General features: G+C 38.6%; 1 protein-coding gene across 5 annotated transcripts in view; it reads right to left on the bottom strand.

Annotated features, from left to right (window-relative positions):
• Positions 1-355: 355 nt before the first annotated feature.
• LOC128021419 (roquin-2) overlaps positions 356-12578 on the bottom strand; it is a 32088-nt gene continuing 19865 nt past the window's right edge. For 3 of the 5 annotated variants that reach the window (XM_052608550.1, XM_052608551.1, XM_052608553.1), the window contains exons 15-20: positions 8036-8249; positions 7868-7952; positions 6541-6718; positions 6342-6469; positions 3266-5550; positions 356-2619 (exon numbers count right to left, since the gene is read on the bottom strand). In XM_052608550.1, coding sequence (XP_052464510.1) covers positions 5430-5550; positions 6342-6469; positions 6541-6718; positions 7868-7952; positions 8036-8249 — 726 coding nt within the window. In that variant the 3' untranslated portion in view covers positions 356-2619; positions 3266-5429. The remainder of the gene's footprint in view (positions 2620-3265; positions 5551-6341; positions 6470-6540; positions 6719-7867; positions 7953-8035; positions 8250-12578) is intronic. The other 2 variants (XM_052608552.1, XM_052608554.1) reach the window with 2 other exon arrangements.

Here is a 12578-nt window from a genome sequence, read left to right as displayed (position 1 = left end):
TTTCAGTGTACATTACAAACCTTAAAGGAACTATTTTAAAGTTTAGAGCATCGTGACACTTTCTCATTTTCACATCACACATAATAACAATACATTTCAGTGAGTTGGACTTTAATCTTTAAATGACAATTTCAGGTTCTTTAGTTTAATAAATACAAAAATGCAGTCTGCACACTGAAAAATACTGCTCCATACAAAAGTGTATTTAATTATTTACAAGGTCTTTAGTTTATCCAGGTGAGGATATTACAGTCAAGTAGGTCTGCATCATGCCCTACCATCGTACACCAGCAGATGTCCTGCTTATTCATAAAACTGCATCTTGTGGGTATAAGAAAAAGGCTGAACACTCAAGTGACTTTGTAACTGTGTTTTATTATCTTGGCATGCAACTACATGTCATGACCTTTAGATTCATCTCAAATGCTTGCCCTACATATCAGAGCCAAGCTTAGGCAAGATTCAAGAGCAATAACAAACAAAAAACCGGTAAGAATTGACTGTGCGTTGGCTACATTTCTATACACTCTTTCTTGCATTGCCACAAGCAAAAGGGAAATCTTTGCCTGGTGGTATTTAAAAAGAAACAAATGCAATATAAATAATTTCTTCTATTATTTCATCAAAAGATATTCCTGACTTTTAGACTCTTTCTCTCTGTGACCTTAAATAGCCTCATATATCTGATTATATGTCATAAAAATGTGCAGTATGTCCATCTAATGATGGCTCTGGTTATATAAAATGACGGATGCCCATCTTCTATTCATTTACAATTGAATCGAACAATAGATTTGCAAATAAAATGTCTAATACAGACGTAAAAATATCCAACACATCAGTCTGTTTCCTTGCAATTGCACACAGGACATAAACAAGCATTATCACAACCAAACACGTCTTGCCCCATTATTACGGCTAAGCAAATTTGTAAAATTTAAATGCAAACAAAACTGACATTTCCAAGGGAAAGAACACTAAAGAACTATGGATATAAAACAATAACAATCATAATCCTGATATTAATCCATAAGAGCAGAAAGTAAGTGCTATAGGAGGTGAGTAAAATGCAAGATACAGTGCAGGACCCTCACAGCACTGGGGTTGTTGTGTGACACAACTACATAATCATACTTCCTTTGTCAAAGAACCTCTTTGCCAAAGGCAACATGCATGATACAGGGCTGAGCTGGGCAGATAAATGAGCCAAACGTGTACTAATAAGGCTTTGCTGCATCGCAATGGGCGATAAAAAAAGGAAAAGGCCATTTGATAGCTAGCGAGAAAATGAAAAAGGAAACTTGTATTGTTACCAACCCAGTGCCATTTTTAAAACTCTCATATCGAACAAACAGAATATAAACCAAAATTGAAGGGAACATTCTTTACATGTACACTAAATCAACAGGATGTTATGCGTAAACACGCTAGGACACATCCATTAAAAATAAACAAATTTCTGTATATAGTTTGAAAAGCATTTACTCCACATTTCTCATTTCAGTGGAAACACACTAATACCACCACATAAGTAAAACTGTGATTAACAGTCTTAAGTGATAATGCATTCATATTCATATTTTGTTCAGGCTTAAGACAATATGCACATCCATACACTAATACAAACATATACAGACATTTTACTGGTCCAGGCAACACATTTAACAAAAGACAAAACAGTTACTGGAGAAAAATATAAAACAAAAAACAATCCTGTCATAAATTAGATACTGAAATGCTATTTTTAATAGGAAGAGTTTTTCTTTGCGCCGTTACAGAGTTTTCATCTCCTTTGATGTGATGGTTTGAAAATACTGTGGGGTTGATTGTACTATCAAAATGCTGACCAAACAATTAAAAACTGATACAAAATATCCCAACAACAACTTCATGGAAGTTAGCAATGGTTTGTAATTAAATAAGAGAAAACAAGAATTTTGGAAAATAAAGAACCCTAAAACTCATTTTTAAACATCTGTATTCTTCAAACTGAAACTACAGGAATAAACAACAGCAAAAAAAAAAAAACTGAAGTGACCTTTTGACTATTGTAAACAACAGACAGGAACCGTCACTGTATTAGACGTTTCATACACACTTAACAATTCCACATCCTCAAACAAGACTGAACTGTTTAATTTTGTTGTGCTGTCCGTTGCTTATAGCTATTAAAGATACAGTTCACCAAAAAATGACCAAAATTCTGTTGTAGTACATTTATTCATGGTCTTGGTCTTATCATGGATTCAGGATTGATTCTCTTGTGGGCTTGGCATTGATACAGACTCAACCGTCTTCTGGTCTCTGTTTTGACTAGGATTCAGCTTTCTTCTCATCCATGTCTTGACTGAGATTCAGCCTTCTTCTGGTCTTTGTCTTGACTAAGATTCAGCCTTCTTCTGGTCTTTGTCTTGACTAGGATTCAGCCTTCTTTTGTCTTCATCTTGACTAGGATTCAGCCTTTTTCTCATCTTTGTCTTGACTATGATTCTGCCTTTTTCTGGGCCCTCTTCTGGTCTTGGTGTTGATTCAGACTCTGTCCTGATTTGACTCTCTTCTGGTCTCTGTTTTGACCCGGATATAATCCTCTTCTGGTTCCTGTCCTGACTAGGATTCGGCCTCCTTCTGGTCTCTGTCTTATGTCAGACTCAACCCTCTTCTGGTCTCTGTCCTCACTCAGACTCAACCCTCTTCTGGTCTCTGTCCTCACTCAGACTCAACCCTCTTCTGGTCTCTGTCTTGACTCAGACTCAACCCTCTTCTGGTCTCTGTCTTGACTCAGACTCAACCCTCTTCTGGTCTCTGTCCTCACTCAGACTCAACCCTCTTCTGGTCTCTGTCTTGACTCAGACTCAACCCTCTTCTGGTCTCTTTCCTCACTCAGACTCAACCCTCTTCTGGTCTCTGTCCTCATTCAGACTCAACCCTCTTCTGGTCTCTGTCCTCACTCAGACTCAACCCTCTTCTGGTCTCTGTCCTCACTCAGACTCAACCCTCTTCTGGTCTCTGTCTTGACTCAGACTCAACCCTCTTCTGGTCTCTGTCCTCACTCAGACTCAACCATCTTCTGGTCTCTGTCTTGACTCAGACTCAACCCTCTTCTGGTCTCTGTCTTCACTCAGACTCAACCCTCTTCTGGTCTCTGTCCTCACTCAGACTCAACCCTCTTCTGGTCTCTGTCTTGACTCAGACTCAACCCTCTTCTGGTGTCTGTCCTCACTCAGACTCAACCATCTTCTGGTCTCTGTCTTGACTCAGACTCAACCCTCTTCTGGTCTCTGTCCTCACTCAGACTCAACCCTCTTCTGGTCTCTGTCTTGACTCAGACTCAACCCTCTTCTGGTCTCTGTCTTGACTCAGACTCAACCCTCTTCTGGTCTCTGTCTTGACTCAGACTCAACCCTCTTCTGGTCTCTGTCCTCACTCAGACTCAACCCTCTTCTGGTCTCTGTCCTCACTCAGACTCAACCCTCTTCTGGTCTCTGTCCTCACTCAGACTCAACCCTCTTCTGGTCTCTGTCCTCACTCAGACTCAACCCTCTTCTGGTCTCTGTCCTCACTCAGACTCAACCCTCTTCTGGTCTCTGTCTTGACTCAGACTCAACCCTCTTCTGGTCTCTGTCTTGACTCAGACTCAACCCTCTTCTGGTCTCTGTCCTCACTCAGACTCAACCCTCTTCTGGTCTCTGTCCTCACTCAGACTCAACCCTCTTCTGGTCTCTGTCTTGACTCAGACTCAACCCTCTTCTGGTCTCTGTCCTCACTCAGACTCAACCCTCTTCTGGTCTCTGTCCTCACTCAGACTCAACCCTCTTCTGGTCTCTGTCCTCACTCAGACTCAACCCTCTTCTGGTCTCTGTCTTCACTCTGATTTGACCCCTTTTTCTGGTATCTGTCTTAACTTGGACTTGGCCCTCTTCTGGTCTTCTTCAACTCTGAGTCAGACTCAACCCTCTTCTGGTCTCTGTCTTGACTCAGACTCAACCCTCTTCTGGTCTCTGTCCTCACTCAGACTCAACCCTCTTCTGGTCTCTGTCCTCACTCAGACTCAACCCTCTTCTGGTCTCTGTCCTCACTCAGACTCAACCCTCTTCTGGTCTCTGTCCTCACTCAGACTCAACCCTCTTCTGGTCTCTGTCCTCACTCAGACTCAACCCTCTTCTGGTCTCTGTCTTGACTCAGACTCAACCCTCTTCTGGTCTCTGTCTCGACTCAGACTCAACCCTCTTCTGGTCTCTGTCCTCACTCAGACTCAACCCTCTTCTGGTCTCTGTCCTCACTCAGACTCAACCCTCTTCTGGTCTCTGTCTTGACTCAGACTCAACCCTCTTCTGGTCTCTGTCCTCACTCAGACTCAACCCTCTTCTGGTCTCTGTCCTCACTCAGACTCAACCCTCTTCTGGTCTCTGTCCTCACTCAGACTCAACCCTCTTCTGGTCTCTGTCTTCACTCTGATTTGACCCCTTTTTCTGGTATCTGTCTTAACTTGGACTTGGCCCTCTTCTGGTCTTCTTCAACTCTGAGTCAGACTCAACCCTCTTCTGGTCTTAGTCTTGACTCAGCGTAATTATTCAGGGGTGGACTTGGACTTGAACAAGCTGGTCTCGACTACAACACTGCCAATGGCCAATTAAATTCCAGTGATTAACTGCATAAATTCCACACACAAATGTATTGCAAGGCTTCATAAGACTTAGAAATAAGTTAAAGCTGTGTTCAGAATTAAAGACTTTTCATTTTAGGGTGAACTGTTTCTTTTGAATATTTCTACAAAATATTGAATGATTGCCTGTGAAATGTCTCTTAGAGATACCAGACATATACCACAATGCACACACATGCAGAACATTTAAATAATGATCAATTAATGTTTTTTTTTTTCAAACAATGATGCTGAACAAACAATTAATGCATATTACATTTCAGTGGCTAACACTGCAATAATAATAATAATGCATGTACTATAGATTCCAAGCACCTTGGTTATTCTTAATATATATTGGAAGAGTCTGCTATATAATAATACAGTAGATTATGGTTTCCTCAGTGTGCTAAAAGCTAGTGAGAACCGTCACTTCTGTACAGAGTTACGGGACATGGGTAATTGTTTTCCTGGCTTGGAGAGAGTTCTGATTGGCTGACGTCAAGAGTTACCTGAGGTGGAGTTGTGACTCAACGTGAACATTCATCCACAAGCAGTGATTAAGAAAAACAAACAGACTCTGAACAGATGATGAGTGATTACAATTACAGGGCATAGCTAGCTCTTATGAAGAGAACACATGAATACAGAAGGCTTTTGGCTGCATCTCGCTGCCTCGATTGACTCCTATAAGGGCAACTCTACCTTCTACCTAAGGAGGATGGTGGATTCTTGGCATGACCACATGGAATTGGAACATGAGGAGGACTGGTGTTTTCAGCCCCCCTCAGTTCCCGTTTAGCAGCATCTCAGGTCCTGGACTGGGTCGCAGAGTATCTCCAGGCCTGGGCGAGCATGTCCTCATCCGCATATTCCCCATACTGAGGTCTCCAGGAGAGAGGGTCTTTCTGCAATGCCATAAAGTCACCATAAGAGAAATCATACATCACAACTCTTATTAAATAAGCTTATCGACTTTTAAAAGGGAAGAGAAAATGCTTCCAATATTTTTTGTTGTTGATGTCAAAGGTTGTGTGTGGTAAGTTGTCATACAGAAATATCTACAATTTATTCCATGGTAAGGATTATGCATTTACACAATTTTCCTTTTCAGCCTATGTTAATTACTTTTTTGAATACTGTTAGGTCTATGCAGTAATAATTAAACATTTTAAGACTTTTTTCTGCTATTTTTATACAATGAACAGTATAAAAATGCACTATGTTTTGTGCTGGGTCGCAACTTGATGTCGATTGTAAAATCAGTCAAAATATTCATATGCATTTGGAAATTTGATTTGAAATTGAAAGAATTTAATACATTTTCATGCTCACAAAGCTAACTATAAAATTGAGAAATAAATGAGAGAAAGAGTCAGCAATTCTGGACACAGTATGTCACTTATCATATTCAGCACTGCAGCTATCCTGTATATCGTGATAAAATTTGGATTTTTCCCTATGTTTTCCTCTCTTTCCACACTGACAGTGCTGACAGTTGTTGTATGAGAAAGTATCTTGACATTGTGCTGATGCTTACATCATTAGTACAGCAACCAACGTAGATACACTGGATCCTGACTATAAACAAGCTGATCTGATTTCATCACTCACAAAATGACAAGCAAACAGCCAGCCCCAAATATAGGGGTTTGACACTGCACATATTTGTGTGCAGTGTCAATAAAGTTCTGCTTACCTGAATGCCATCTTCTTCATAAGATGGGCGTCCATTCTGTCAATCAGGTTATGAGAACCTGCCCCTCGATCACAGAAGACGGCAGAGAGGCGGTTGTTCTGGGAGCGGCTTTGTGTTTCCATTGAGTCCTTCAGATTATACAAGCAATTAAACACGACCCAACACAATCTAGGCTTTCAAGACTGAGTCTAAAAGTTACCTCAGAGTTGCAGTCCTGTGTCTCTGTGTCCTCCATGTCCAGAGCGGACAGCTCCAGCTCGATGTCTCTGTCAGGCTCACTCTCTGTCCCATCTTTCCCCAGCAGATCTGTGCCCTGCTTTGACCCGCTGCTGAAGGAATCGTGCCTCACATGCAGCCCTGACACGACCAGCTGATCGCTGAAACACACAGAAACACACAATGAGCTCTGAAACTGACTCAAAGCTAAGAACACAAATTAGTGGGTTCTGTTGTTTGGTGTCTCAGACTAGAAACTCAGTATTGAGATCAGGTGAAAGGTGATCTCCCACTCAGAATCTGCCCTATGAGTAATCATCATAGACACCAAAATACAATGTTACATTATTAAAAGACATAATAGAGAAAAACAGGATTTTTTTTTGTAGGTTGGTCTGTAAGTTATACAATTAAATTGTCTAAAATTTGATGTTGCATATTCAGTATACACACACTCATACTGTTCAAAAGTTTATACCAGTATTTGTTTACATCAGAAATGTATATATATATATATATGCATATTCATTTTGGACAACAGAGGTCTTTTAAATAAACAAGCATTAGGCTAAAAAAAAGCATCACTGGTGCAAGATACGTTGATTAAATGATTATGTAGATAAGAGTGGTCATGGAGGGTCACTGTCCTGCAGTGGGTTGGAGCTAAACTCTGCAGGACAGTGGCCCTCCAGGACCTAAGTTGCCCATCCCTGATGGAGAATGTGTCTAATTTAAGATGACAAACAAATGTAAGATTACAAAAAGAATTTCGAGACATTGTAATATAAATTAGATAATTTAAGATATTTTTACATGAACTGCAGAAGATAGATAAGGACTTGTGGGTGTTAAGGAGACTCTGTGAAATGTAAGCCCTCTTTGCAATGTGTAAGAGCTTTGCAAACACAAACAAGAGGAGCTATGTTCCGGCTGCTGCTCTATTTTTAGAACAGTGCAGAGGACAGCCAGACGACTGTGGCGGGATGGGGTGGGGGTGAAGATGGGGAAACACTGTGAAGACTACTGCTACATTGTTCCTGACAATCCAGTAAAATTAATGTACAAATTACATTAATAATATTTTGTACATGCACGACTATATGGTTGCTTAGCTGTTGTGTGTGTTTGCTAGTTGGTTGTTTACTGGTCTAAGTCAACAAGACCCCACCCCCAAGTCTCTATGACATTTCAGTCTCTAGGCTCAGATGTCTGCTTCAAAGTCTATGGCATTTTTTGTTGTTGTTTAATATTAAGCATTTGCATTATTGAAAAAGTAAAAAAAAAAAAAAAAAAGACGTTTGACCTGGTACCTTTCTAGAAAGCTGGAGTGACTAGAAGAGTCAGAACCACGTGGGCCCCATCTGAGGTCACTGTGACCAATATGACAACTATAGTCTGTAAAGAGAATGAAACATGACTCATTCTTAAAGCCAAAGAAATTCAGAGTCAAAAGCATTGAAAACAATATGAATTCAAACCTCTGAAGTTGACTGAAGTGGTGCCGCCGCACCCTTGTGATGCAGTGGCCTGGACCGGGGCAGTTGTGTGAAAGCCAGTGCGTGAAGCGCGGGAGATAGCTCCCCATTTAGAGATTATGGGCCCCTCTCCAAAAGGAATGATGGGATCTTCATCTTTCAGTCTCCTGTAGGGCTCGAACATGTGCAGCCACCGTTTGCCGCCACTTTCGCTGTCCTGAGGACAGATAATTAGATCTCAGTTAGGAATCATATTACAATTAAACTTAAGAAGCACAGCTTTGTGTGTCGTAACTGGTCAATATATAGAATTGCTAAAAATGACGATTATCATTTATTTGCAATCATCACAACAAAAATGCACAAATGTGCTATTTAATTTTACAAAAGGGTACTTTTAATGTTTTGTGAGGTAAAATAATCTGCATTAAAGTCGCACATTAACGTGAAGTGACTCCAATTCTATATGCTACACATTAATTTTTTTGTTTGAAAGGATTTGAAATACATTACTGAGCAAGCCAATGTAAGAGAGAATCAGTGTGAATGTGACTTGAAGCGATTCAATTTGTATCTGCTAAGCGTTCATTTGTAAATCCGATTGAGTTAATCATTTGTAAAGTATTATAAAGTAAAACTAGCTATAAAGTAGTGTGATTATACAAAGTAACTCAACTTGTGCATGCTCCAAATTCATTTTTATTTAAGTTCCAGAGAATTAACAGCAATGTGTTATATGGTAAGCAAATAAAATAAAAAATCAATGTAAATCTAAAGTAACTCCACTCACGCTACACATTCAGTTTGATGGAAATAATATGAATATGTTACCGTGTGAGCTGATTTAAGAGTCAGTCAGTGTGGATGCAATCTGAAATTACTCCAATTGTACTCTTTATACATTCATTTTTAATTCAGTTTGAGATAATCAATAATGTATTGTATTAATGTATTATATGGTAAACAAATTTAAAACTAAATCATTGTGAATGTTAAGTGACTCCAAAATCAATAGGAATCTGTTTAAGAATAAGCACATTTAAAAGTATTTCAGTGTAAATCTGGGCCCGGTTCCCCAAAACGTTCTTATCGCTAAGTAGTTCTTAACCTATTCCTTAACCTCTCTCTTAACCTTGTGGCACGATTCCCGACACGTTCGTACGCTAAGTATATCTTCTGTCTTACTTTCGTAAGGTTGGTCTGGACCATTCGTAAGCTCTCTCTTAGCGTTGTTTGAGCTCAAGACGCTACTGTACAGCAGTCTTTAGAAATCAGTGCAGCGCAGTACAAGTCAAACTATGGTATGTTGACAATGTTGTGGCTCAACAATGATTTTATGTTATTTTTTAAGTCTTGTAATAAATTATGTTCGCAATGGATACAGGCCTATTTATGAAGTTGACCTTATGTGGTATCAGAACTAATATGGTGGTAATTAGCCTAGGCTTTTTCGTAATGTAATTAAAGCGAATTGGCAATCAATTTTTTGATAATTAAAATCTGGCAAACCAATTTGGCTCTAAATGGCTAAGATCAATAAATGGGTAATCATGGTTGTGTCCAGTAAGCGACCATAGCAGCGATCCAACGTGTCCTTGAATCAAAGACGGAGCCGGACGCAGAGACGTTTAGTCCATGTCAATTTTTTTATTTGGCAAAACTTAAGCCCTTCTGACATTTTACTTGACGTGGCTAAATTAAAATAAAAATTTGTCTCCCAAGACAACTCATTATGGAGCTGCTGGACCTTCTCAGACCTGCGCTTGCCAGGCAAACGTGGCGGAATTTTGCTTTAAGCCCTGAAGCCCAGCGCTACGTCATTTTTTTATTTTATTTTTTTATTTTTTTATTTTTTTTTGCTACAGAGAGATTTTATTTAAAACATAAACCAATTGCAATCAATACCGCATTAAACAGAAGTAACTGCAGCTGTTTGCCAATCAATTCTGATTGTAAAGTACCTTACCATTAATATAAAAGTGTATTATATAATTTCGTTAAACCCATGTCAAGAAGCGGCACAAGTAGCACAATGGGATAAAGAGGGTGGATGATTAGCGAGGGATACCCGGTTTACATAACATATTACTGACCATTTGATAATTAAATTTATAGTCTATATTCTACTGATAACTTAAGATATGTTAAAAGAAATGTTACTATAATAATTTTAGGAGTGTTTCATTTGCATAGAACGTGTTGTCTTTCTTAACGCTCTATTGCACCTTCGCGTGAAGTGGAAAATCGATTCATGAGCAATCTATACCAACTAATTCAGCACCCTCACTTTGGACAGCGCTCTTGTTACGTAGGACGTAAGAGGCAGCGTGCTAAGAAGCTTCCTAAGGGACACTTCGGGGAACACACTTAGAAACATAACTTTGGTTAGATATATCTTTCGAGGTCTTCTTAGCACGCTAAGAGTGAGCGTTATCGGGAAACCGGGCCCTGATCTAAAGTGACTACATATACACCCTCTATACATTCACTATTGATACAGTCTGCGGGAATCAATAGGAATCAGTTTAAGAATAAGCACATTTAAAAGTATTTTAGTGTAAATCTAAACTGATGTGACTCAACTTCTAGCCTCTACAAATCCATTGTTGATTCAGTTTGAGGGAATCAATTGGAATCAGTTTAAGAATAAGTGCATTTAAAAGTATTTCAGTGTAAATCTGATCTGTAGTGACTCCACTTCTAGCCTCTATAAATTCATTGTTTATTCAGTCTGAAGGAATCAACAGGAATTGGTTTAAGAATAAGGACATCTAAAAGTATTTCAGTGTAAATCTGATCTAAAGTGACTCCACTTCTAGCCTCTACAAATCCATTGTTGATTCAGTTTGAGAGAATCAATTTGAATCAGTTTAAGAATAAGTGCATTTAAAAGTATTTCAGTGTAAATCTGATCTGTAGTGACTCCACTTCTAGCCTCTACAAATCCATTGTTGATTCAGTTTGAGGGAATCAATTGGAATCAGTTTAAGAATAAGTGCATTTAAAAGTATTTCAGTGTAAATCTGATCTGTAGTGACTCCACTTCTAGCCTCTATAAATTCATTGTTTATTCAGTCTGAAGGAATCAACAGGAATTGGTTTAAGAATAAGGACATCTAAAAGTATTTCAGTGTAAATCTGATCTAAAGTGACTCCACTTCTAGCCTCTATAAATTCATTGTTGATTCAGTTTGAGGGAATCAATTGGAATCAGTTTAAGAATAAGTGCATTTAAAAGTATTTCAGTGTAAATCTGATCTGAAGTGACTCCACTTCTAGCCTCTATACATTCACTATTGATACAGTCTGCGGGAATCAATAGGAATCAGTTTAAGAATAAGCACATTTAAAAGTATTTTAGTATAAATCTGATCTGATGTGACTCCACTGATAGCCTCTACAAATCCATTGTTGATTCAGTTTGAGGGAATCAATTGGAATCAGTTTAAGAATAAGTGCATTTAAAAGTATTTCAGTGTAAATCTGATCTGTAGTGACTCCACTTCTAGCCTCTATAAATTCATTGTTTATTCAGTCTGAAGGAATCAACAGGAATTGGTTTAAGAATAAGGACATCTAAAAGTATTTCAGTGTAAATCTGATTTAAAGTGACTCCACTTCTAGCCTCTATAAATTCATTGTTGATTCAGTTTGAGGGAATCAATTGGAATCAGTTTAAGAATAAGTGCATTTAAAAGTATTTCAGTGTAAATCTGATCTGAAGTGACTCCACTTCTAGCCTCTACAAATCCATTGTTGATTCAGTTTGAGGAAATCAATTGGAATCAGTTTAAGAATAAGTGCATTTAAAAGTATTTCAGTGTAAATCTGATCTGAAGTGACTCCACTTCTAGTCTCTACAAATCCATTGTTGATTCAGTTTGAGGGAATCAATTGGAATCGGTTTAAGAATAAGTGCATTTAAAAGTATTTCAGTGTAAATCTGATCTGAAGTGACTCCACTTCTAGCCTCTATAAATTCATTGTTGATTCAGTCTGAGGGAATCAACAGGAATCGGTTTAAGAATAAGGACATTTAAAAGTATTTAAGTGTAAATCTAATCTATAGTGACTCCACTTCTAGCCTCTATAAATTCATTGTTGATTCAGTTTGAGGGAATTAACAGGAATCAGTTTAAGAATAAGGACATTTAAAAGTATTTCAGTGTAAATCTGATCTGAAGTGACTCCACTTCTAGCCTCTATAAATTCATTGTTGATTCAGTTTGAGGGAATTAACAGGAATCAGTTTAAGAATAAGGACATTTAAAAGTATTTCAGTGTGAATCTGATCTGAAGTGACTCCACTTCTACCCTCTATAAATTCATTGTTGATTAAGTTTGAGGGAATCAATAGGAATCAGTTTAAGAAATAGCACATTTAAAAGTATTTTAGTGTAAATCTGATCTGAAGTAGGGTTGGGCGATGTCTTTAAATTTGGCATCGGATGATGTCTACAGTGAAACATCGCGATAGACGATGACATCGGCGGGGGGATTTGGGGAGGTGTGCCCGAAACAATTCATAACACCGTGTCTACACTGG

This window comes from Carassius gibelio, chromosome A10, assembly GCF_023724105.1.
Source record: "Carassius gibelio isolate Cgi1373 ecotype wild population from Czech Republic chromosome A10, carGib1.2-hapl.c, whole genome shotgun sequence".
Taxonomy (NCBI): domain Eukaryota; kingdom Metazoa; phylum Chordata; class Actinopteri; order Cypriniformes; family Cyprinidae; genus Carassius; species Carassius gibelio.
The sequence above is the reverse complement of the archived record's forward strand: the minus strand, read 5'-3'. Positions and strand labels throughout refer to the sequence as shown.